This window comes from Castor canadensis, chromosome 5, assembly GCF_047511655.1.
Source record: "Castor canadensis chromosome 5, mCasCan1.hap1v2, whole genome shotgun sequence".
Taxonomy (NCBI): domain Eukaryota; kingdom Metazoa; phylum Chordata; class Mammalia; order Rodentia; family Castoridae; genus Castor; species Castor canadensis.
Window position 1 is genome coordinate 70127763 of NC_133390.1, and position 25222 is coordinate 70152984.

General features: G+C 37.3%; 1 protein-coding gene and 1 pseudogene across 1 annotated transcript in view; one reads left to right on the forward strand and one right to left on the reverse strand.

Annotated features, from left to right (window-relative positions):
- Positions 1-25222, reverse strand: part of Kpna1 (karyopherin subunit alpha 1) — a 90864-nt gene that overhangs the window by 47888 nt on the left and 17754 nt on the right. The window contains exon 2 of the mRNA XM_020167997.2: positions 14320-14453. Coding sequence (XP_020023586.1) covers positions 14320-14448 — 129 coding nt within the window. The 5' untranslated portion in view covers positions 14449-14453. The remainder of the gene's footprint in view (positions 1-14319; positions 14454-25222) is intronic.
- Positions 5149-6320, forward strand: LOC109689237 (isocitrate dehydrogenase [NAD] subunit gamma, mitochondrial-like; annotated as a pseudogene).

Here is a 25222-nt window from a genome sequence, read left to right on the forward strand (position 1 = left end):
ATGGGAATCTCTTGGTTCTCCCCTTCTCATAAGTTATCTAGGTTTTAAAAGCACCTGAAGAATAGAAACACGCTCTCTTGACTTCCAGCTTCTACCTGGGCCCACCATGCTCCCCTCTGTATTTTCCTTACCTAACTTTTAATAAATACCATTTATTCGCCCCCAAAATTTCTAAGATGAAAAGTTCTAGACATGTTACACAATGATGTGAATCTAGTTAACACTACTTACTGAACTGTTCACCTAAAAGAGGCAAGAGGGTAAATTTGATATTACATGGTTATTTTTTTAACCACAATTAATAATTTTAGGCGAGGCATGGTGTTCCACGTCTCTAATTCAGTGGCTGAAGTAGGAGGATAGTGAGTTCAGGGCTAGCCTGGGCTACAAAGAAACATGTCTCAAGAATGTTAAGACAGACACCACCAAATGTAATGTTACGCTTGTTTGGATTCTACTTCTAAAAAACGAGCTTAAAAAAATATTGTAAGACAATGTAGGAAATTTGATTGCTGACTAGATGTTTGTTGCTGAGGAACAATTAATTTTTTAAGGTATAATAACTCTATTGTAGCTTAGGTCTAAAAGTCTTTACCCTATAAAGATATATAACTGAGGTATTTATTAAAAAAAAAAATTTGATGTCAGGGATTTGCTTCAAACTCATTTATGGCATCATTTTACTTCTGTATAAGGAATGTCCTTTACCAATGCCTGTTGTAAGTTTTTGTTATTTCTGAACACATCTATATTTCATGATCATTTTGAAAAATATTTTTGCCAGGTACATTATTGTAAGTTGACAGTTCCTTCTTTAAAAATGTCTCTCCACTGTCTACTGGCTCCTATTGTTTCCACTAAGAAATTTGATGTCATCCTTAATTTTGTTCTTCTGTGTGTGGCATGTCTGCTTAACTGTGTATTTCCTTTTTCACTGGCATGTACTACTGGACATTTATGGCACAGTGTGATAATTCGATACAGGTATATAACCATGAATGATCAAATCACAATAATGAGCATTCCCATCTCCTAAAACATTTATCACTGCCTTTTATTGGGAAACTGTGAACTCCCACTTCTGGTTCTTTTTAAAATACACTGTAATTTTCATGAACCATAGTCACCCTGCTGTGCTACAGAATTTGAGAACTTATTCTTCTAATTGTTATTTTGGTATTCACTATTCAATCACATTTTATCTTCCCTCGTTTTATCTTCTCTCCTATCTTCCCTCCTTCTATCTTCACCTTTATCTCTAGAGTTCACTATTCCACTTCACGTCTACAAAGTTAACTTCTTTTTAGCTTCCACTATGAGCAACAACATATGATATTTGTGCTTGCTTTAATTCATATGGTATGCTCTCTAGTTTGATCCATGTTGCCACAAACTACAAGATTTAATTCCTTTTAACGGCTGTGTAATGTTCCACTGTATACCACATTTCTTTATCCATCTTGACACTTCAGTTGATCCCCTATCTTGGCTATTGGGAAGTGTTGCAATAAACATGGGAGTGCTAGTATTTCTTTGAAATGATTTTATTTCCTTCATCTATGTACCTAGTAGTAAAAGAACTGAATCATATGATAGCTCGTAGTTTTTACAACCTCCATACTATTTTCCATAATTGCTATACTAATTTACATTCCCACCAACAGTGTACAAAGAATGTAAGAGTTCCCCTTTCTCTTCATCCTTGCAATAATTTGTTACTTTTTTTTTATTACAGCCATTCTAACTGAGGTGAGATAACATCTCATGGTTTTGATTTGCAATTCCCTTATGACTAGTAATGCTGAGGATTTTTTCATATACCCATTGGGCATTTTTCTATCTTCTTTTGGGACATGTTTATTTTTTAAAGACAGGTCCTGCTATGTGGCCCAGGCTTGTCTTGAACTTGCAATCCTCCTGCCTCACCTTCCCAAGGACTAAGGCTATGGGCCATGTGCCACCATACCTGGCTTATTTACCAACTTTTTAATATGAGTTTTTGTTGTTTAGCTATTGGGTACTTTTAGCTCCTTGTACACGCAGGGTATTAAATTCCTTGGCAGATTAAGTGTTCAAGTATTTTCTCCCATTCTGTGGTTGTCTCTTCACTGTTGTTTCCTTTGCTGTACTCAAGCTTCTTAATTTGATATAAACTTGTTTTCTACTTTTTCTTTCTGTGGCCTATGCTTTTGGGGATCTTTCCCAAAATATTACTGCTTGAACATACAAATATGTTCAAGCCTACAATTCCTGGCTCATAATTCCCTCTCTGATGCCAACCACAAAATCAGGATTTTTCTTCCCCAATAGGGTCACAGAAACTATAATCCTCTACTCTCTGTCTTGGAGCTGGCCACAAAGAAATTCTCTGCCCTACACTTGTCTGATGGTAGTTCATAAAATGCTCCTTATTCTAGAGGGGTCCTGTTCTACTCTGCACCCAGGAGGGAGAAATGATGCATAGACAGGCTCCCTACCCAAGTTATTAGTATTAGATATGTGATGAGATCTCCATAAAAACCCAAAAGGACAAGATTCAGGGTGCTTCAAGATAACTGAACATATGGAGGTTTCTGGAGGATAGCATGCCTAGAGTGGGCATGGAGGCTCTGCCCCCTTGCCCCATGCATTTCTTCATCTTTATCTTTTATAAATATTCTTTGTTATAAACCAGTAATCTTAAGTAAATGTATCCCTGGGTTCTGTGAACTACTCAAGTAAATAAAGTCAAACTCAAGGAGTTGTGGAAGCCCTGACTTATATCCAGTCATTAGAAGCACAGGTAAAACTTGGGGGCTCACAAATGGCATCAAAAATGAGGAGGGAAAGGGGAAAGTCTTGGGGACTAAACTCTCAACCTCTGGGTTATCTCCAGGGAAACAGGTTAGAATTACAGAATATCCAGATGGTGTCTCCTGCTACAGAATGGATTGCTTGCTAGTGCGGAGATACCCCTATACCTTTGAGTTTACACAATTCTTCTATGTGGTTGTGGTACAAGAGCAAAGACAGGCATCTTTTCTGACAGTAAGTGTTTTCCATACATTTTCTTCTAGTAGTTTCATAAATCTGCATTTAGGTCTTTAATGTAATTTGAGTTGATTTTCTTACATGGTGAGAAATAGGGTCTACATGCAGATATTCAATCTTCCCAACACCATTTATTGAAGGTATATTCTTTTCCCCAATGTATGTTGTACTCTACACGTTTTTGAGACTTTCTTTTTATGATTGGCTTTGTGTATTTGATTATGACATGCTGTGGTGTAGTTTTCTTCATATTTCTTGAGATTCCCCATATTTCTTTGATCAATGGGTTTATAGTAAATATGGAAAGCTTTCGGCTGTTATTATTATTTTCTGGTGTTAGGCAAGCATTCTAACACTTTATTAAATCCTCAGTACTCAGCTGTCATTTGTTTAAAGACTTTTTTCCTCTTCATTCCTCTCTTTTTCTTTGGCAACTTCAACTAGTCATATGTTAAGTTTCTTGAGGCTGTTCCATAGATCACTTGTACGTATGTCTTTATCTCTTTTTTCACTTTAATTATCCCTATTCCTATGCCTTGAAGCTCACTAATCTTTTCTTCTATAATTTCTAACTTGTCATTGATTCTATCTTTGTACTTTTCATTTCAGACATCTCCAGAAGTTCGACTCTTATTTTTTTTTTCATGGCTCTAACTTTTCAACATATGGAATATGTTATTGTAACTATTTTGACATCATTCTCTTGCTAAATCTAACGTGATCATTCTCAACATGGATTATGTTTTCCTGCTTCTTTGTATCTATGACAATCTTTGGACACCAGACATTGTAAATTTCACCATGTTAACACCAAATTTTTTGAATTCCTATCAATATTCTTGAGCTTTGTTCTGGTATGCATCTAAGTTATATTGAAATGGTTTGATCCTTTTGGACCTTGTTTTCAGGATTTGTTAGGAGGTCTGTAGCAGTGCTAAGTCTAGAGTTAATTAATCTCCGCTACTGAAACCAAGATTTTCCTCAATACTCTACTTAATTCTCCATGAAGTAGGGTTTTGTTTGTTTTTATTTTTGAATCTAGTAGAAACAGTCACTAATCCTAGCCCTGTTTAAGTGCTAAGGCCTATTCCCTCTAATCCTTTTAGATGATATTCTCTCTAACTCTGGGTAGTTTCCTCAAATATACTTGTTGGTCAGTATGCTGAATACCTGAAACTCTTTGAAGGTCTCCAGAGTTCACTCTATGTACAAGTCTCTCTTCTCTGATATTCTATCCTATGAACTCTTTACCTTGGTCGCCTCATACTCTTAGCTATGAGGCAACACAGGAAAGAAAGCTGTGAGTTCTGTCTAGTTCCCTTTGGTCAAAATCCAGAAATTCAAAGCAGTATACTGAGGCAACCCTAGGACTCACCTCATTTGTTTCTGTTTCTCATCTCTAGTGATCACTATCTTTCAATGCCTGATGTCTAGTGTCTTAAATTACTGTTTCATGTATTTTATCAGTTGATTCTTGATTGCTTGAGGTAGGAAGGCAAATCCAAATGCCTGCTACTCCATGTTAAAAAACAATCCTTACAGTACCCTTTCTGATACTCAAAATACCCATTTCTGCCTAATAGAAGCCTGATCAAGTTAGCTCCCGAGTTTTCAACACAACTGTGGTCTCTGATAACCTCATTACTTTAAAAATTACAGATTCATCTTGAATATTTCCTAGCTTTAACGAGGAATTAGTTATTTTTTTCAAAGAGACTGGTTCTTTTGGAAGAGAACATCTGAACACTCAATCTCAGAGTATTAGAAGTGTTCCATTACTGTAAGGTAACTTACTATTTCTAGGACTTATAAATTGCTAACAAACAAACCCATAAACCACATAAAACCCTGGAAAGATGAGGAAATTAAGAAAACCTGAGACACAAAAGGTTATGTTGAGGCAGTTCACCAAAAACCACAATATAGTTTGAAAGTGAGAAAAAACAAAATTTAAGATTAGCCTATAAAGTTTAACATTTGATGTACATGATGTGAGGTGGGAAGAAATTTCTCACTAAATTAATATAGAAAAATCCCCAAGAATACATTGCCTATGACCTCCTAAAGCTCAGCACAAATGAATAAAAAATTTTAAATCTCAATATAATCCTGAGACCTATGGCAGCAGTCAGCAGTGATGAGAAGGTAGAGATTGGGCCAGCTCTCCTCTGCTCACTTTGGAGTTCTGGGTGACCATGAGTCTCCCTAGAGAAGCATCTCCTCACAACAAACAATTCTTCCGTCAATTAAGTATGGTGGATGGCACAAAGTAACTATTAACCCAGGGGATCAGCATTGGTTTGAAGCTCATGTTGCATGTTAAATCTGTGTTCAGAAACACATGCATGCCACGTGTCTCTGAAGAGGTTCATGTGACTTCCAACACTGATGAAGAAGACATTCACAATGCCATTGTAGTCATCTGTCAGAACCATGTGGCCCTGAAAGAAACATGTAAACCATAACCTGCCACCATCCCACAATTACCAAAACAACATCCTTCACACCAGACCGGGCATCTAAACCAACATCATTGACTTTAAGAGCTTAAGAGCTTGCCAGGAGTAGTGACCCAGTACAAGAACAGAGACAACTTCACCGTGTGCCAAAACACAAAGGGTGAGTATAGCAGCTTGAACTCTGAGTGTAGCAGGAGTATAGTAGAGAGCCTGAAAACTATCACCAAAGCTAAGTCCCTTCACACTGGCAAATACGCCTTCAAACTGGCCCAGGAGAACAGGCCTAAGAAAGTGATAATTGTGCACAAGGCCAACATCATAAAATGGGGTGACAAGCTCTTCCTCCAGTGCCAAAGGAATAGCCCACCATCTCTAGATCACCTTCAATTACATGAATATGGACACCACCAGATGCAGTTGGTATCCCAGCCCCAGTAGGTTTGATGTCATGGTGATGCCCAATCTCTATGGCAATACCATCAACATCTACACAGGGCTCATTGGGGACCAAGTCTTGTAGCTGTGCTAAACCATTTCTGTGTATACAGTGTTTGAGATGGCTAAAGAAACACAGGCAAGAGCATCATCAATAACACTGTTGATGCCACAGCCACACTACTAAGTAGCATGATGCTAGACTACCTCAAGCTCCACTCCTATGCTACCTCAATCTGCAAAGCTTTCTTGGCACCCATGAATAATAAAGACATGCACAACATAGATATTAGGGGCCAGGGAAACCCAAGCCATCAGGACATCATCTGCCACATATGTATCATCATTGGGAGGGCCTGGAGGCTTATGCTCTCCCTGGGATCATCCCATTCCTAGATCATCCCTTCTCACACCAGCACCCTCAGTCATCTTGGTGGGCAGACCCTAAGACAAACCTACCTTTGTGTGTGTGTGTGTGTGTGTATGTGTACACATCCATACATACACACGTATGTACAAATATCAATGCACGTCATCATAAATGTTATTAGATTTAGAGATAAACATCCTACAAGATTTTTTAGAGCCAGTATCATTATGTAGTCCAAGCTGGCCTCAAATTTGTTATCCTGCCTCAGCTTCCAGGATAGTGGGATTCAGGCATGTGCCACCATGCCCATCCTAAAAGCCCTCAAAAAAGAAAACAAAATAAGGTTACACAGAACCTGTAGTAGTATTTGGAAGCTAGAATGGAAAAAGAAAATCAAAATGCTAAGAGCAAAAACTTCTATACTTCCCACAAATTTAGCTGCTTAACTGGCATCAGCTATTGCTTTTCCAGATAAATAACAAAACAACTACAGAAGTTAAAAAGTACCTAAATGAATTTCCATTTACCTCATGTTTACTATTTTATAAATTAGGCATGAAGTAAGTAATGGTATTAGGAAGGCTATGAGTTTTACCAGCTCCCTATATTACAATGGACTATATGGAATGACAAAATTAAGACTTTAAACAGTTTTATTCCACAAACTGATTAAAGCCCTAACATAATTTCAGATTTCATACAATGAATATGGTATAACTACATTATTAAATTATTAAATTTGAAGTACAGTTTTATGAGATTCATTATTCTTTAATTTTGTATTATGCTTACAAATTTTCAAATTAAAGTTTATAATGAGAAGCAACACTGTGTTGGCCATTTGCGAATTCATTAATAAACATACACAAAATTTTTAAAGAAGTAACAATTTCAGAAAAACTAAAATACACTAAAAATAAACAGATCAAAATATAAAGCAGTCTTGGAGATTCCAAGATGGCAACTAGAGGAAGGAAGCAGAAATAGTGCTTCCTAAAGTAAAATCTTGAAGAGACACTGGAGAAACACTCTGCAGGAAAACCCACCAAGAAGAGGCAAAACTCCGACTCCTGCACAACCCCAGCCCGCACATAGCATCCCCACATCATGTTAAACGGAGAAACCAGGAGGGCTCATGTGCCACCAGACGCCAGCTCCTAACAGGTGGAGCTAAGCAGCACATGGTACTCTCACAAATAACCCTGGGCCAGATCAGCATAGCCGTCTGGACAGACCGACCCCCACCCAGGGAAAAAAGAGAAAAAAAACAAACTGAATAATAAACAACAACAAAGAAAGACATGTAGCAAAGAGGGCGGGGTACCTTGAGCACCAAGGAGGGAGGAGGGGCAATCCCTAACAGAACTGTAAATAAACAAGCTGGCTGGAGAAGGCAGGAGTGGTGCCCTGGCCCACCAACACTGGAGTGGGAAAGCTTGTAACAGTGGCAGTGTGAGGAAAACTCCACTGAAGAAGGGGGGAAGGGAAAACCCACACGTGAACTGTAAATAAACAAGCAAGCTGGAGAAAGCAAGTGTAGCGCCACCTCCCCAGTGTGCTTGGACAAGGGAAAACGTGCAATAGCACCCAGGAGAACTCTAAATAAACAAAGACTGAGTGGCTAGGTGAGTGTTTAGCTCATTCCTGAGATCTGCATAAATAAAGCCTCCAGTAACAGCAGGCTGACAGTGGTGGGCAGGTGAGCCACAACCTCAGACAGACATTCACAAACCTGTCTCTAGACCCTTTTTCTTTTTTGTCTTCCTTTGATGAGACAACAAGTGAACATGAGAACTGCATGCTGAAGGTCTAACTGAAACTGTATTGCATTTGAACTTGGGACATTTTGTTTTGTTTTTGTTTTTTGGATTTTTTTTCCCCTTTGATGAGACAACGATAGAACTACTTCTGAATGCCATCTCCAGGATTGGAGGCTGAAGGACTAAAATTATTAAGACTGACACTCTATTACATTTGAACTTGGGGAATTTTTTTTTTGTCCTCTCTCTTTCTCTCTACTGCCTGCTTAGCTTACTGTTGATTAGTACACTATCTCTCCCTGTTTATTTCTTTGGCACTGGTTTTTTTGTTTTTCTTAATAGTTTTTTTTTTTTGGTTGTTTATTTGTTTGTTTTTTCCTTTATCTTTACCTTCTTCTTTGCTTTCCCTCTCCTCTCACACTCCCATTCTAGATATCACCATTGTTATTATTACAAGCTAGAAAATACTTAATTGCAAACAGTACAGGGACAGCAACAATAGCAAGGGTAATGATGGGAAGATGGAAAAAAGAGGGAAACCAGTTTCCTCCCAGTAATAAATTAATACAGGAACCAGAGGAAATGAAGAAGACAGATACTCAGATCCAGACTCCAACAAAATGAAGATAAACTATCCCAAAGAACCCAATGAAGACCACAAGAACAGCCTGAAAGAAGAAATCCTGCAAGTAATCAATGAGAATTTTATAGAGATGATATTGGATATGGTCAACCAAAATATACAGGAGACACTCAAGAAATTCCCAGACAACAATAGAGAATTTGAGAAAGCACAAGAACAAATAAAAGAAACTATAGAAGCACAGTATAAACACCAAAGTGGAACACAGAACATGATAAATTAAGAGATAAATGAACTCAGGACGAAAATAAACAATATTAAAGAGGAAGCGACTCAGGATATGGAAAATCTCAGAAAAAAGAACGAAACAGAAATGCAAAACAACAGGAAGGTCAATCCAGCAGAATGGAACAAGGAGAAGACAAAATCACAGAACTCGAAGATGAAATGGTAATTAAAGGAAAAACCAAAGAACTATTAAGTTTAAAAAAACTCAAGATCTGTGAAGAGAAAATGCAGAACTCATCTACTCCATCAAAAGAACAAACCTGAGAATCATGGGCATTGAAGAAGGAGAAGAGGTGCAAGCAAAGGGAATGCGTAATATATTCAACAAAATAAATACAGAAAATTTCTGAAATCTAGAGAAATCTATTTCCACACAGATGCAAGAGGCCCCCAGAACACCAAACAGACAAGACCAAAATAGATCTACCCCACGGCATATTATCAATAAAACAAAAACAGAGACCCGAGGAAGAATACTGAAGGCTGTAAGAGAGAAAAAACAAGTAACATACAAAGGTAAACCCATCAAAATCATAGCAGACTTCTCAACAGAAACATTAAAAGCAAGAAGAGCTTGGGGTGAGATCTTCCGGGAACTGAATGAAAATAACTTCAACCCCAGGATACTCTACCCAGCAAAACTATCATTCAAAATAGATGGAGCAATAAGACTTCCATGATAAGCACAAACTAAAACAATATGTGACCACAAAGCCACCACTACAAAAGATTCTTCAAGGGATTCTGCTCACAGAACGTGAAACCCAACATAACCATGAAAGCGCAGGCAGCACCAAACTACAGGAAAAGAAAAAGCAAGAAAGTAGAGAATAACCTCAACTTTCATACACATAATCAAACCTTCAAACAACTAAGACAACTAAATCACAGGAATCACCACATACCTATCCGTACTAACACTTAATATAAATGGACGTAACACCCCCATCAAAAGGCACCGTTTGATGAACAGGATTAAAAAGGAAGACCCAACAATTTGTTGCTTACAGGAGACCCATCTCAACGACAGAAATAAGCATAGGCTTAGGATAAAAGGCTGGAAGAAGATTTACCAAGCCAATGGCCCCTGAAAACAGGCAGGAGTAGCAATACTTATCTATGACAAAGTAGACTTCAAACGCACATTGATCAAACAAGATAAAGAAGGACATTCCATACTAATAAAAGGGGAAACAGACCAAAAGGAAATAACAATTATTAATCTATATGTACCCAATGTCAACGCACCCAATTTCATCAAACATACCCTGAAGGACCTAAAAGCATATATTAACTACAACAAAGTAGTCCTGGAAGACATTAACACACCATTATCATCATAGATAGGTCATCCAAACATGAAATTAATAAAGAAATTCTAGATCTAAAATATACCATAGACCAAATGGACCTGGCTGATGTCGACAGAACATTCCATCCAACTTCTACACAATATACATTCTTCTCAGCAGCCCACAGAACTTTCTCCAAAATAGATCATATCCTAGGGCACAAAGCAAGCCTCAGCAAATATAAGAAAACAGAAATGATACCATGCATTCTATCTGATCACAATGCAATAAAACTAGAACTCAACAACAAAAATAAAGACAAAAAACATGCGAACAGCTGGAAACTGAATAACTCATTGCTTAATGAACAATGGGTCATTGATGAAATAAAAGAAGAAATTAAAAAGTTCCTGGAAGTCAATGAAAATGAAAATACAACCTACCAGAACCTATGGGACATAGCAAAGGCAGTGCTGAGAGGAAAGTTTATAGCCATGACTGCATATATTAAAAAGACTGAAAGATCCCAAATCAATGACCTAATGATACATCTCAAAATAAGAACAAGCAAATCCCAAAACAAACAGAAGGAGAGAAATAATAAAAATAAGAGCTGAAATCAATGAAATAGAAACCAAAAGAACCATACAAAGAATTAATGAAACAAAAAGTTGGTTCTTTGAAAAATAAGCAAGATCGATAGACCCCTGGCAAACCTGACTAAAATGGGGAGAGAAAAAACCCAAATCAGTAAAATCAGGAATGCAAAAGGGGAGATAACAACAAACACCATGGAAGTTCAGGAAATCATCAGACTACTGTGAGAACCTATATTCAAATAAATTCGAAAATCTTAAAAGAAATCGACAGATTTCTAGATACACATGATCATCCAAAACTGAACTAACAGGACATTAATTACCTGATTGTATCTATAACACAAAATGAAATTGAAGCAGCAATCAAGAGTCTCCCTAAAAAGAAAAGCCCAGGACCTGATGGATTCTCTGCTGAATTCCATCAGACCTTTAAAGAAGAACCGATGCCAACCCTCCTTAAACTGTTCCATGAAATAGAAAGGGAAGGAAAACTGCCTAACACATTTTATGAAGCCAGTATTACACTTATCCCAAAACCAGGCAAAGACCCCTCCAAAAAGGAGAACTATAGGCCAATCTCCTAATGAACAAAAATCCTCAATAAAATAATGCCAAACTGAATTCAACAACACATCAAAAAGATCATTCACCACAACCAAGTAGGCTTCATCCCAGGAATGCAGGGGTGGTTCAACATATGAAAATCAATAAACGTAATAAACCACATTAGCAGAAGCAAAGACAAAAACCACTTGATGATCTCAATAGATGCAGAAAAAGCCTTTGATAAGATCCACCACCATATTATGATAAAAGCTCTAAAAAAACTAGGAATAGAAAGAAAGTATCTCAACATTATAAAAGCTATATATGACAAACCTACAGACAGCATTATACTTAACTGTGAAAAACTGAAACCATTCCCTCTAAAATCAGGAACCAGACAAGGATGCCCACTATCTCCACTCCTATTCAACATCGTACTGGAATTCCTAGCCAGAACAATTAGGCAAGAAGATAGAATAAAAGGAATACAAATAGGTAAAGAAACTGTCAAAATATCCCTATTTGCAGATGACATGATCCTATACCTTACAGACCCAAAAAACTCTACTCAGAAGCTCCTAAACACCATCAACAGCTATAGCAAGGTAGCAGGATATAAAAAAATCAACATAGAAAAATCATTACCATTTCTATATACTAATAATGAACAAACTGAGAAAAAATATATGACAACAATTCCATTTACAATAGCCTCAAAAAAGATCAAATACCTAGTTGTAAACTTGACAAAGGATGTGAACAACCTCTACAAGGAAAACTATAAACTTCTGAAGAAAGAGATTGAGGAAGACTATAGAAAGTGGAAAGATCTCCCATGCTCATGGATTGGTAGAATCAACATAGTAAAAATGTCTATATTCCCAAAAGCAATCTACATGTTTAATGCAATTCCCATCAAAATCCCAAGGACATTCATCAAAAAGATTGAAAAATCTGCCGTTAAGTTTATATGGAAACACAAGAGGCCAAACAGCCAAGGCAATACTCAGTCAAAAGAACAATGCAGGAGGTATCACAATACCTGACTTCAAACTATATTACAAAGCAGTAACAATAAAAACAGCATGGTACTGGCACAAAAACAGACATAAAGACCAGTGGAACAGAATAGAGGACCCAGATATGAAGCCACACAACTATAACCAACTTATCTTTGACAAAGGTGCTAAAAATATACGATGGAGAAAAGACAGCCTCTTCAACAAAAACTCCTGGGAAAACTGGTTAGCAGTCTGCAAAAAACTGAAACTAGATCCATGTTTATCACCCTATACCAATATTAACTGAAAATGGGTCAAGGATCTTAATATCAAACCACAAACTCTAAAGGTGGTACAGGAAAGAGTAGGAAATACTTTGGAACTAATAGGTATAGGCAAGAACTTTCTCAATGGAACCCCAGCAGCACAGCAACTAAGAGATAACATAGATAAATGGGACTTCATAAAACTAAAAAGCTTCTGCTCAACAAAAGAAATGGTGTCTAAACTGAAGAGAACACTCACAGAGTGGGAGAAAACATTTGCCAGCTATACATCAGAGAAAGGACTGATAACAAGAATATACAGGGAACTCAAAAAACTAAATTCGTCCAAAATTAATGAAACAATAAAGAAATGGGCAAGTGAACTAAACAGAACATTCTCAAAAGAAGAAATTCAAATGGCCAAAAAACATATAAAAGAATGCTCACCATACTAGCAATAATGGAAATACAAATTAAAACCACAGTAAGATTCTACCTCACCCCTGTTAGGATAGCCATCATTAGCAACACCACTAACAACAGGTGTTGGCGAGGATGTGGGGGAAAAAGGAACCCTCTTACACTGCTGGTGGGAATGTAAGCTAGTACAACCACTCTGGAAAAACATTTGGAGGCTTCTTAAAAATCTAAACATAGATCTACCATATGATCCAGCAATACCACTCTTGGGGATATAACCAAAAGAATGTGACTCAGGTTACTCCAGAGACATCTGCACACCCATGTTTACTGTAGCACTATGCACAATAGCCAAGTTATGGAAACAGCCAAGGTGCCCCACTACTGACAAATGGATTAAGAAAATGTGGTATTTATACACAACAGAATTTTATGCAGCCATGAAGAAGAATGAAATGTTATCATTCACTGGTAAATGTATGGAACTGGAGAACTTTATTCTGAGTGAGGTAAGCCTGGCCCAAAAGACCAAAAATCGTATGTTTCCCCTCATATGCGGACATTAGATCAAGGGCAAAGATAATAAGGGAATTGGACTTTGATCACATGATAAAGCAAGAGCACACATGGGGGATATGAGGATAGGTAAGACACCCAAAAAACTAGGTAGCATTTGTTGCCCTCAATGCAGAGAAACTAAAGCAGATACCTTAAAAGCAACTGAGGCCAATAGGAGAAGGGGACCAGGAACTAGAGAAAAGGTTAGTTAGAGAAGAATTAACTTAGAAGGTAACACACATGTACAGGAAAGCAATGTGAGTCAACTCCCTGTATAGCTATCCTTATCTCAACTAGCAAAAACTCTTGGTCCTTCCTATTACTGCTTATACTCTCTCTTCAACAAAATTCGAGACAAGGGCAAAATAGTTTCTGCCTAGTAGGAGGGGTTAGGGGGGTTGGCGGGGGTAAGGGAGGAGGTGGAGGAAAGGGGGTTGAAATGACCCAAATAGTGTATGCACATATGAATTTAAAAAAAAAAAAGTTAAGTGGTGGCTATTCTGATAAACTAGGAACCTGATAGATTTCCTGATTCTTATATTCCACTTTTCAGTACCTCTTCTCTGTATCCCCAAAAAAGTGCTGATCTTATAGTAGGGGAGAGGAAACATAGATACATTGAACATTGTTAAAAGAAAAATAAGAGGGTGGTTTCCAGTTTAAAATGGAACATTAATGTCTTTAAAAAAATGAACCAAGACAAAGGACTTACTTGCTCTTCTCTTTTCTGCTTCCGCAACTGCAGTCCTTCTTCCTCCCTCCTTCTGCGCATCTCATCAGGATTCAGAGATTTGTTTTTGTAACTTTTTAGACGAAAGTTCTCTTTTCCTGGGGTAGTCATGATTTCTACAAAAGTAGAGAGACCAGATGAGCTTACTTTAAAGAGCTCTATTACTCTATGAGCTAAGCCTTAAACACATATAGGTTCAGACTCACCCAATAAGGACACCAGAAATGGTTGTTTTATTAAAATGTACAATTTGACAGTTTTTCTATATTCATGTATAAGTGGCAACCATCATCACAGTAAATTTTAGAGCATTTTCTTCACCTTAAAAAGAAATCCTGTATTGTTAAGCTATCATTCTTATTCTAGACATTTCCTATAAACAGAATCATTTAAGGTGCAATCTTTTGTGACTGGGTCCTTTTGCTTAAAATAATGTTTTCAGTCTTTCATTCCCTTTTATGGCTGAATAGTATTTCATTCTATGTGTGTACTCAATTACATTTCTCCCTTCATCAGCCAGTGGACATTTGGGATACTTCTACCTTTTGGCTATTACAAACAATGCTTCCACAAAGACTTGTGTACCATGTTTTTGTTGTAGATATGTTTTCATTTCTCTTGCATATATAGCTAGAGGTAAATTGCTGAGTCATGGTAACTATTATGCTTAATCACCTAAGGAACTACCCAACTGTTCTTCCAAAGTGGCTTTACCATTCTGTATTCCCACTAGCAGCATAAGGGATGCAATTTCTCTCCACCCTTGCCAACACTTTGCTATTACGACTTTTTTATTTGAACCATCATAGTGGTATCTCATTGTGGATTTGATTTTTAATCCTTTGTGGGGGGACAGTACTAGTACTTGAGGGATGCTGCTAGCCCTTTTCACTTAGTTATTTTTGTAATACGGTCTTATGTTTATGCCAAAGACTAATATGGACTACAATCCTATTTATGCTCCCTATATAGGTGGGATGACAGTAGAGCACCACCACACCACAAATTTATTGTTCAGTCTGGTCCCCGAAAGCAATATTCCCAATCTCCACCTCCCAAGTAGTTGTAGGACTGCAAGCATGAACCACAGTGCCTGGCTGTAATCCCTTGATGACTGTCTTTTCTGTGATCTCCCATTAAATTTAAAAAAAAAAGGCTATTTAGTCTATTTTTAAATTGGGTTATCTTTTATTACTGAGCTGTAAGAGGTCTTTCTACATTCTAAGAAAACTCTTATTACCATCTACATGATTTTCAATTATGTTCTCCCATTCTTTATGCTACCTTTCTGTTTTCTTGATGGTGTAACCCTTCAGAGCACAAAAGCTTTTAATTTTGATGAAGTCCAAATTAATCTACTTTTTCTTTTCTTATTCATACTTTTGGTGCCTTATCTAGACTTCTTAACCTTATATTTCCTTCTAAGACTATCTTCTGTCCTCTGAATGGTCTTTGCAACTGCTATAGACTGAACAATTGTGTCTGCACACAATTTTTATGTGAAATCCTAACACCCTATATGATGGTGTTTGAAGATGGGTACAGTGTTATCAGGTCATGATGACAGAGCCCTTATGAAAGGGATTAGTGCTTTCATAAAAGAAGTCCAGTCAGATGTGGTGGTACATGCCCTTAATCCAAGCACAAGGTAGCCAAGGCAAGAGATCCAAGTTCAAGACCAGCCTGGGTTGCATAGAATATTCTAGGGAAGCCTGAACTCACGGCAAGACCCATCTCAAAAAAGAAAAAAGTAGGAGACAAAACAATTTCCGTGTCCCTTCTGTCATGCAAAAAGGCAGCCGTCTATGAACCAGGAAGCAGGCTCTCACCAAAGGTTCTTAGACTTCCCAACCTCCAGAACTATAATAAATTTCTGATTGTTAACTATTGAGTCTCTAGTATTTATTATAGATGCCTGAACAGACTGCAATAGCACTCTTGTTGATAACCAGTTTTGTGTATGTATGTGTGTATGAATAAGAGATTTAGTTCTTGGCTCTCAATTAATTTTATTCCATTGGCCTGTATGTATATCATTCTGCCAATTCCACAGTCTTGATTATCACTGTCTTGCAATACGTTTTGGAATGAGGAAGTACCAGTTTTCTACTTAAGTTCCTTTACAAGACTGTTTTAGCTATTATGGACCTGTTACAATTCCACATCAATTTTACATTCAGTTTGTCAATTTCTACAAAGAAGTAAGCTGGGATTCTGATAGTGATTACATTGACTCTACAGATCACTCTGGGGAATGCTACCACCTTAACAATATTCAGCCTTCAAATTTATTTAAATGGGATAGTTTTCTATTAAGATCTTTAATTTTTTTCAACAATGTTTATGAAATTTTCAGGGTATACATTTTGCACTTCTAATGTTAAGTGTATTCCTAAATATTCTCTTTTTTTTTTGTACTGGTAAATGGAATTTTCATAGTTTCATTTTTAGATTGTTCATCATAAGCCAGCAGAAATACAACTGATTCTTGTATATTCATCTTATATCTTACAATCCTGCTAAACTGTGTTAATACTTTTTCAGTGAACATATAAGATCATGTTATGTGTGAACAGATAGGTTTACTTCTTACTTTCTAATTTTGATGGTGCTTTTTATTTATTTATTTATTTTTCTTGCTTAACTTCCCTGACTAAAACAGAGTGGAAAGCAGACATCTCTTATTCTGGATCATTACAGGGAAAGCAACCAGTCTTTAGCATTAAGTGTGATGTTACTTCAAGGTTTTTGTAGATGTTATTTATCATATTGAGAAACTCTTCCTATTGCTAGCAGTTGAGTGTTTATATCACTAAAAGGTGTTGGATTTTGTCAAATGATTTTGTTTGTTCAGATGTAATTTTTGTATTATATTTTATTGATAGTGTATTAACTGGTTTTGGACTTTAAACCAATCTTGCGCTTCTGGGGAAAATCTCACTTGGTCATGAAGTACATATCTTTTTATATGCTGCTCAATCTATTAGTTTGTTAGTCTGTTGAAGATTTTTATGTTCATAATTATGGTACAGGTCTGTATTTTTCTGGTGATGCCTTTGCATCAGAGTAATACAGGCTTTGTGAAGTGAGCTGGGAAGTGTTCCCCCATTCTCTACTTTTTGGAAGATTTTGTGAAGAATTAGTATTAATTCTTTAAATGTCTTGTAGAATTCAGCAGGAAAGCCAGACGGACCTAAGCTTCTCTTTGTGAGCAGTTTTGTGACTACTAATTCAATGTCTTCATATCTTACAGGTCTATTCAGATTGCTTATTCCCCTTTGAGTTAATTTTGATAGTTCCTGACTTTCAAAATATTTGTCCATCTCATTCAACTAGGTAATTAAATCTACTGGAATACAACTGTTCATAGTATTTCCTCATAACTCATTTAATTTTTTGTAAGGAAACAAGTAATGTGTTCTCCCTCATTTTGATTTGAATACAATAGCTCCCTCTTACCCAGAGTTTTTTTTAATGTCAGTAACAAACTTTATTTAGCCTGTGTTACAAAATATGTCAATATGTAGACAAATTACTAACATTTTTATATTCTTTGCATACTAACTCTATTTCAGAGTCTATTTTACTCTTACAGCACATGTCTATTCACCCTGGCAACATTTCAAGTGCTCAATAGCTAGTTCATGCTTGTGGCTACCATACTGGAAATCACAACTTCATAATTCTAGGAGAAATTTTGATGAAATACAGAGACCACTGAATTGAAATCAAACCTATTGCCAAATTCTGCCTTTGTCATTTATATATGAGCCTGGGTAATTTACTCATTCTCTCTGGTCTTTAGTTTCTTCACGTGACAAAGTTTTGCAAGAATTAGGCTTCGGTTTATTACATAACTTCTGACACAGTGTTCATTTGTTTTTAAAACAAGAGAACCTAACCCACGTTTTGTTAATGTGTTGCACAATACCTAGAATTTAGACTTTGAATATTATAGCCTCCGAGCAAAGAAGATACTATGCTAATTATTTCCTAGGTTCTAGGAATTTTAGATAGAAGCTGAACTTCAGGAAAGATGGTCCACAATGTAAACACATAAATATTTATTTATAACGTATTTACAATATAGATTAAATGCCACTTAATAATGTCATATAAGCTAAAAAGCTGTCCTACAGCAGAGGAGTTATTAATACCTGGGAATATAAGGGTAGATTTCATAAAGATGTTGCTTCTGCCAAACGTGTATCATAAACAAAATGGTGGAAGGGATCATATGACAAAGAAAACACTTAGAATCCTGTGTCTATACTATAATATTGTGTTTTAAATATGAATAGTGTTTATGTGGGTTGGCTGGGGGAAGGACCAAAGGAAAGCATTGTGACTTATTATTAATGTCCATAACACTCCTGATATCCTGTCCCAGGGCTAAACAAGTGTCTCTACTGTATCCTGACTTAAAGTTCTTTTGGGTATATGCCCAGGAGTGGTATCACTGGATTATACGGCAGTTCTAACTTTAGCTTTTTGAGGAATCTCATACTGCTTTCCACAATGATTGTACTAATTTGCATTCCCACCATCAGTGTGTAAGTGTTCCTGTTTCGCTGCATCCTTGCCGGCATTTGTTGTTGTAATTGCCCTTGAAAATGGCCGTTCTAACTGGGGTGAGATGATCTCACTGTAGTTTTGATTTGCATCTCTTTTTTAACCAGGAAAGTTGAACATTTCATGTATTTACTGGCCATTTGTACCACTTCCTTTGAAAGGTCCCAGTTTAATTCAAGTGCCCATTTCTTCATTGGGATGTTGATCCTTTGGGGGTTGAGTTTTTTGAATATTTAGATTCTGAATATTAGCCCCTTATCAGATGAATGACTGGCAAAGATTTTCCCCCATTCAGTGGGCTGTCGCCTGAGTCTAGTTATGATCTTTTGCTGTGCACAGCTCTTTAGTTTGATGCAGTCCCATTTGTTCATTCTTTCTCGTAGATGCTGAGCCATTTTTAGTTATACTTAGGAAGTCATTTCCTATACCTGTATGTTCCAGTCTATTTCCTACTACTTCCTGGAGTTGTTTTAGTTTCAGGCTTTATATTAACATTTGATCCATTTTGAGTTGATTTTGGTACAGGGTGAAAAACGGATATAGTTTCAGACTTCTACACGTGGATATCCAGCTTATCCAGCAACATTTGTTGAAGAGGCTATCTTCATCATGTGTTCTGGGAGAAGATCAACTCGCTGTAGCTTTATGGGTTTATTTCTGGGTCTTCTGTTCTAATCCATTGGTCTTCATATCTGTTTTGTGGAATATCATGCTATTTTTACTGGGATGGTACTATAATGTAGTTTGATGAAATTGTGATACCGCTAGCATTGAAATTTTTGCTCAGAACTGCTTTGGCTATTCACAGTCTTTTATGTTTCCATTTGTATTCTAGGATTGATTTTTCTATCTCTGAAAAATGTCATTGGAAAGTTGATAGGGATTGCACTGAACATATAGATTGCTTTTGGTAGTATTGCCATTTTCACAATGTTGATTCTACCAATCCACAAGCATGGGAGATGTTTCCATTTGCTGATGCCTTCTTTAACTTCTCTCTTCAGTGGTTTATAGTTTCCATTGAAAAGGTGTTTGCTTTCCTTCGTTAAATTTATTCCAAAGTACTTTCTTCCTTTTGAGGCTATTGTAAATAAGTTTCCCCACTTCCTCTGCTCACTGTTGGTTTATAGAAAGACTACTGGTATCTGTACACGAATTTTGTATCCTGCTACTTTGCCAAAAGAGTTTATGATTTCTAGTAGTTTTTGGAAGAGTTTTTAGTCTTTAGGTATAGGGTCATGACATCTGCAAATATGGAGTCTGACTTCTTCCTTCTCTGTTTGAATCCCTTTTCCTCACTTACTGCTTTGGCTAGGAATGCCAGAACTATACTGAATAGGAGTTGGGAAAGCAGGCATCTGTCTTGTTCCTAGCTTTAGCGGGAATGGTTTCACTTGTTCTCCATTTAGTATAATGTTGGCTGTAGGTTTGCCACATATAACCTTTACTGTGTTGAGGAACATTCCTTCCATACCTGGTGTCTTTAGAGCTTTTATCATGAAAGGGTGTTGAATTTTGTCAAAGGCTTTTTCTGTATCTATTGAGATGATCATGTGGTTTTTGTCTATCTTTCTGTTTATATGCTGTTATATTTATAGTTTTACACATGTTGAACCATCCTTGCATCCCTGGAATGAAACCAACTTGGTCATGGTGTATGATCTTTTTGGTGTGTTGCTGAGAATCATTGCACTTATGTTCATTAAAGATACTGGCCCATAATTCTTTTTGTGTTGTATCTTTATTGGGTTTTGGAATGAGTGTAATGCTGGCTGCACAGAATGAGTTTGGAAGTGTTCCTTGCCTTTCTATTTCCTTGAAAAGTTTGAGAAGCAATGGTATTATTTCTTTAAAGGTTTGGTAAAAGTCAGCCATGAATCAATCAGGTCCAGGGCCCTTCTTTGTAGGGAAGCTCTTTATTATTGCTTCAATATCATTGCTTGCCATAGGTCTATTTAGGTGGTTATCTTCTTGGTTCAATTTTGGTTGATATATGTATCTAGAAATGTATACGTTTCATCTATATTTTCCAGTTCACATGAATATAAGTTTTGAAAGTATTCTCTAATGATCCTCTGGATTACATTATTTGCAGCTAGGTCCCCTTTTTTCATCTTTGATCTTGTTAATTTGGGTCTTTTCCCTCCTCCATTATGTCCTGTTGGCTAAGGGTTTATCCAACCTGCTAATCTTTTCAAAGAACCAACTTTTTGTTTCACTGATTCTTTGTATAGTTTTTTTTTTTTTTTTTTTTTTGGTCTCAATCTCATTGATCTCAGCCCTGATCTTTGTATTTCTCTCCATCTGCTAGTTTTGGGTTGCTTGTTCTTGTTTTTCTAGAGGTTTAAGGTACATAATTAGTCTCTGTTTTTTAAATCTAGGTACTTACACACTTTCCCCTTAGCACACCCTTTGCTGTGTCCCACAGCTACTGGTAGGTTGTATTTTCATTTTATTCTAGGAACTTTTTTATTTCTTCCCTTATTTCTTCGGCCACTCACTGATCATTCAGCAGTGAGTTGTTTGGTCTCCATGTGTTTGAGTATTTTCTGTTGTTTCTTTTGTTGTTGAGGACTAGTTTTAGTCTTTGTGATCTGATATTATACAGAGGATTATCTCAATTTTCTTAAGTTTGTTGTTTGGTGAGCCTTGCTTTGTGTCCCAAAATATCTATTTTGGGCAAAGTTCCCTGAGCTGCAGAAAAGAATGTATATTGCCTGGTTGTTTGGTGAAATACTCTGTAGATGTCTCTTGTGTATATTTGGTCTAATGTGTGTAGAAGTTCTGAGGTTTTTTGTTGATCTTTTGTCTGGACAACCAATCTATTGGTGTCAGTGGGGTATTCAAGTCTTCCACTACCACTGTGTTAGGGTCTATCTGTGCTTTTAGGTCCATTAGTGTTTGTTTTGTTTTGTTTAATGTAGCTGGGTGTCCCTATACTTGGTGCACAAATGTTAAGAACTGATATTTCCTCTTCATGGATTGTTCCTTTAATTAATATGAAGTGACCTTCATTGTCTCTCCTGATGATAGCCTGAAATCTAGTTTGTCAGATATGAATATAGCTGTTATCAGGGTCCATTTGCTTGGAAAACCTTTTTTCACCCTTTGACTCTGAGCCAGTGTTTTTGTTGTTGTTTTTGAGCGAGATGAGTCTCTTATAAGCAACATATGGTTGGGCTTTGCTGTTTTCAAATTTGCTATTCTATGTCTTTTGATTGGGGTATTGAGCCCTTTAACATTCAGTATTACTATTGAGAGCTAGGTGGTATTTCTAGTCACTTTTTATTTCCCTGTTCACTTTTTACCTAATCCTTGTTTACTGGTCTGCTTGGACAAAAAGGTTTTTCCTTTCTTGCATCTTCTTGTCTGGCTCTAGTTTCTTTTTCTGTGTGTAAGAGTCCTTTAAGTATTTTCTGCTGTGCTGGCTTGGTAGTTGTAAATTACTGTAGTTTTCGCTGGTTGTGGAAGGTTTTAATTTCTTGTTCAATTAGAAAGGATAGTTTTGCTGGCTAGACTAGGCAATGTTCATAGTTGTTTTCTTTCAGGGCTTGAAATATGTCTTTCCATGACCTTCTTGCATTTAGAGTGTGTGCTGAGAAATCTGCTGTTATTGCAATGGGTTTGCCTTTTTATATGACTCTTCTTTTCTCTTCTGCAGCTTTCAGTATTCTTTCTTTGTTCTGTATGTTGAGTGTTTTGATTATGGTATGTCTGGGGGTGTTTCTTTTTTGGGCCTGACAGTTTGTTGTTCTGTAAGCTTCCTGCACCTGGATCACTCTTTTAAGACTGGGAAAGTTTTCAGCTATTATTTTATTGAATAGGTTGTCTAATCCTTTGGTTTGTATCACTTCTCCTTCTTCTATACCCATGATTTGAAGGTTTGGTTTTTTTCATGCTGTCTCAGATGTCTTGCATGTTCCTTTCATATTATCTTAGCATTTTTCACGATCTTCTACTGTTTAATTCCTCAACTTTGCCTATCCTGATACTCTAGTTTCAACTTGTCCTACTCTGTTTGCCAAGCTTTCAACTGAGATTTCTATTTGGAATCTTGAGCTGTTTATTTCAGGTTATTTTTCAGGATTTCCCTATCTTCACTGACTTCCTCTTTCCTATTCTGCATAGTCTTCTTAATTTCATTTGTTTGTGTAGTGAACTTTCTCACAAGCTTTTGTTCCTCCTGACCTAAATGGGGGTGACTGGAGATGCAGAAAGGCCAAATGATAGAAGACAAACATGCACAGAGTTGGGGCCAGGTGTGCTGGGCACTCAAATGGAGATGCACAACAGCCTCGTTACTTCTTTTCTCTATTATTGTTTTTGTTACTATGCTTCTAAAATCTTACTTCTGAAACCTTTCTTCTCTATTCTTTAAAACCTTACTTCTAAAGTTTTTCTTCTTTTCTGTTCTTTAAAGTCTCTTGCCTTAGACTCGCACTGTCCCATGTTTTCTTTAATCTTTTTTAGTGACTTGTCCCTCAGACTTGCACTGTCCCATGTTCCCTTTTAAAGTTTCGGTCCTCAGACTTGCACTGTCCTCTAATCTCTAGCATAACTCAGCAGCCCACCAATCAATCAACCCCCATCAAAAAACCCCACGTCTTCCTTCAACAAGTCTTTTATATCCAGTGGTAAACAAGGAAGTGGAACAACAGTTCTCAGGGAGGGGTGTGACATTGTAATGAGAGAAACCTGCATTCCTACTTCTCTGAATGTAAACAACTTAGGAAAAGCAGCAATAATGCTTTATGCCTTCACCCCCTTCTGCAGCTGGGGCCATGCCAAACTCAGCCTGTAGATCACTGAGCACAACTGTGCTTATGTCAAGTGCTCACAGGCTTCTGATAATCCATCCCCACAAGTCTGTACTCTCTTTTTAGTTTGTTCACATCTCTTTGAAATCAGACACTAGTTTTTGTCTCTATTCTTTGAGCTCATCCTATTGGTTTTTTCGGAATTCAATATTTGGTATTTCTTCCTCTTCATAGTTGTTTAAATCCTCACTGATGGAGCTGACTTTTGAGGGAGAGCTGTTGCCTTGCTGCTTCATGTTTTTGTGTTGAGATTTATGCATCTGGGGTTGGTTTGGGTTCAGGGTTCAAATCCCTTGTGCTTCAGTGTTGAGCTCTGATGTGTTTTTCTTGTCTCTAGATGGTGGGCTAGAGGCTCCATAATATTCTCTTCTGTTTCTTATTCTCCGGGTGCTAGATTCAACCCCCTGTTCCACATGGGGTAGGGAGGATTAGCTATTAAAGCTGCTACAGTTGTTAAACTACAGCCTTGAAATTACAGTAATCCCTCATGAACTACTGCTACTGGTCTAGTGTTCTTGGTTGTGTATTGGAGAAAGGATGTGTCTTCATGGTCCTGAAAGGCTAAAGGTTGTGGAGGAGACAGAGGGAAAGGTCTAGTGAGAAGTTTATATAGCAGCAAGAGATGGTAGCTTGGGTGCTAGAAAGGGATGATTAAGAAGACTGGGATGTTATGAAGAGATGAAGAGAATCAGTAGATGTTGAAGTGGGTGAGAAGGGATAAGGTAACATTAAAGTAAGTTGGACAGATAGACAGATGTGAACACAACAAAATTACAGAACTGATTTGGGATTCAGCCTAACACTGATAGTATTGGTAATGAAAGAGTAGATTGTAGGAGATGAACAGTAAAAGGGGAAATTAAGAGCTAGGGAGAGGTTATGGTTGCTGTTAGATGGAAAGTGTGAGTTGGGGAGGGTGACTGAAGGAGAAGAAGTAGTGATTTAAGGTTGAAGACTGAAATGCTCTCCTGTGATGATGACCCGGAGTGGGAAGAACAGAGGATAGGGCTTAAGAGAAAACTCCAGCAAGGCATAGCTGCTACTGGAATACACAGTACAAGAAGATATACGAATATAAAATCTACATCACAGTCTTAACAGGGACAAACACAAATTTCACATTAAAAGACTGCACATTTTCTAGTGTTCTTGAGAGCAACTGATGCTCCCCCCACCCCAATGACTGAATTTCAGTCCACTTGATGGCAGTCTAATTGGATACCTGGCTCTGAAGAGCAGTGACCAATGTTGGGGAGGAGGAGGTGTTTGGAGATCTAAGCTGAGTCTCTTGATAATTTGACAGTCTTTTGCCATCACCTGCTGCAGTTTTCTCTCATCCTGATCCCCAGTACTTACTGTGTATAGCTATGCTTGGAAGCAGGCTTTTGGTAGGTGTCATCACTGACAGAACACTCCAATGCCAACAGTTCCTTGGAGGTGTTCAGTACCAAGAGCCCTGAGTTTGTCCAGTCCAGGGAAGGTTCTTGTTCAAAGGC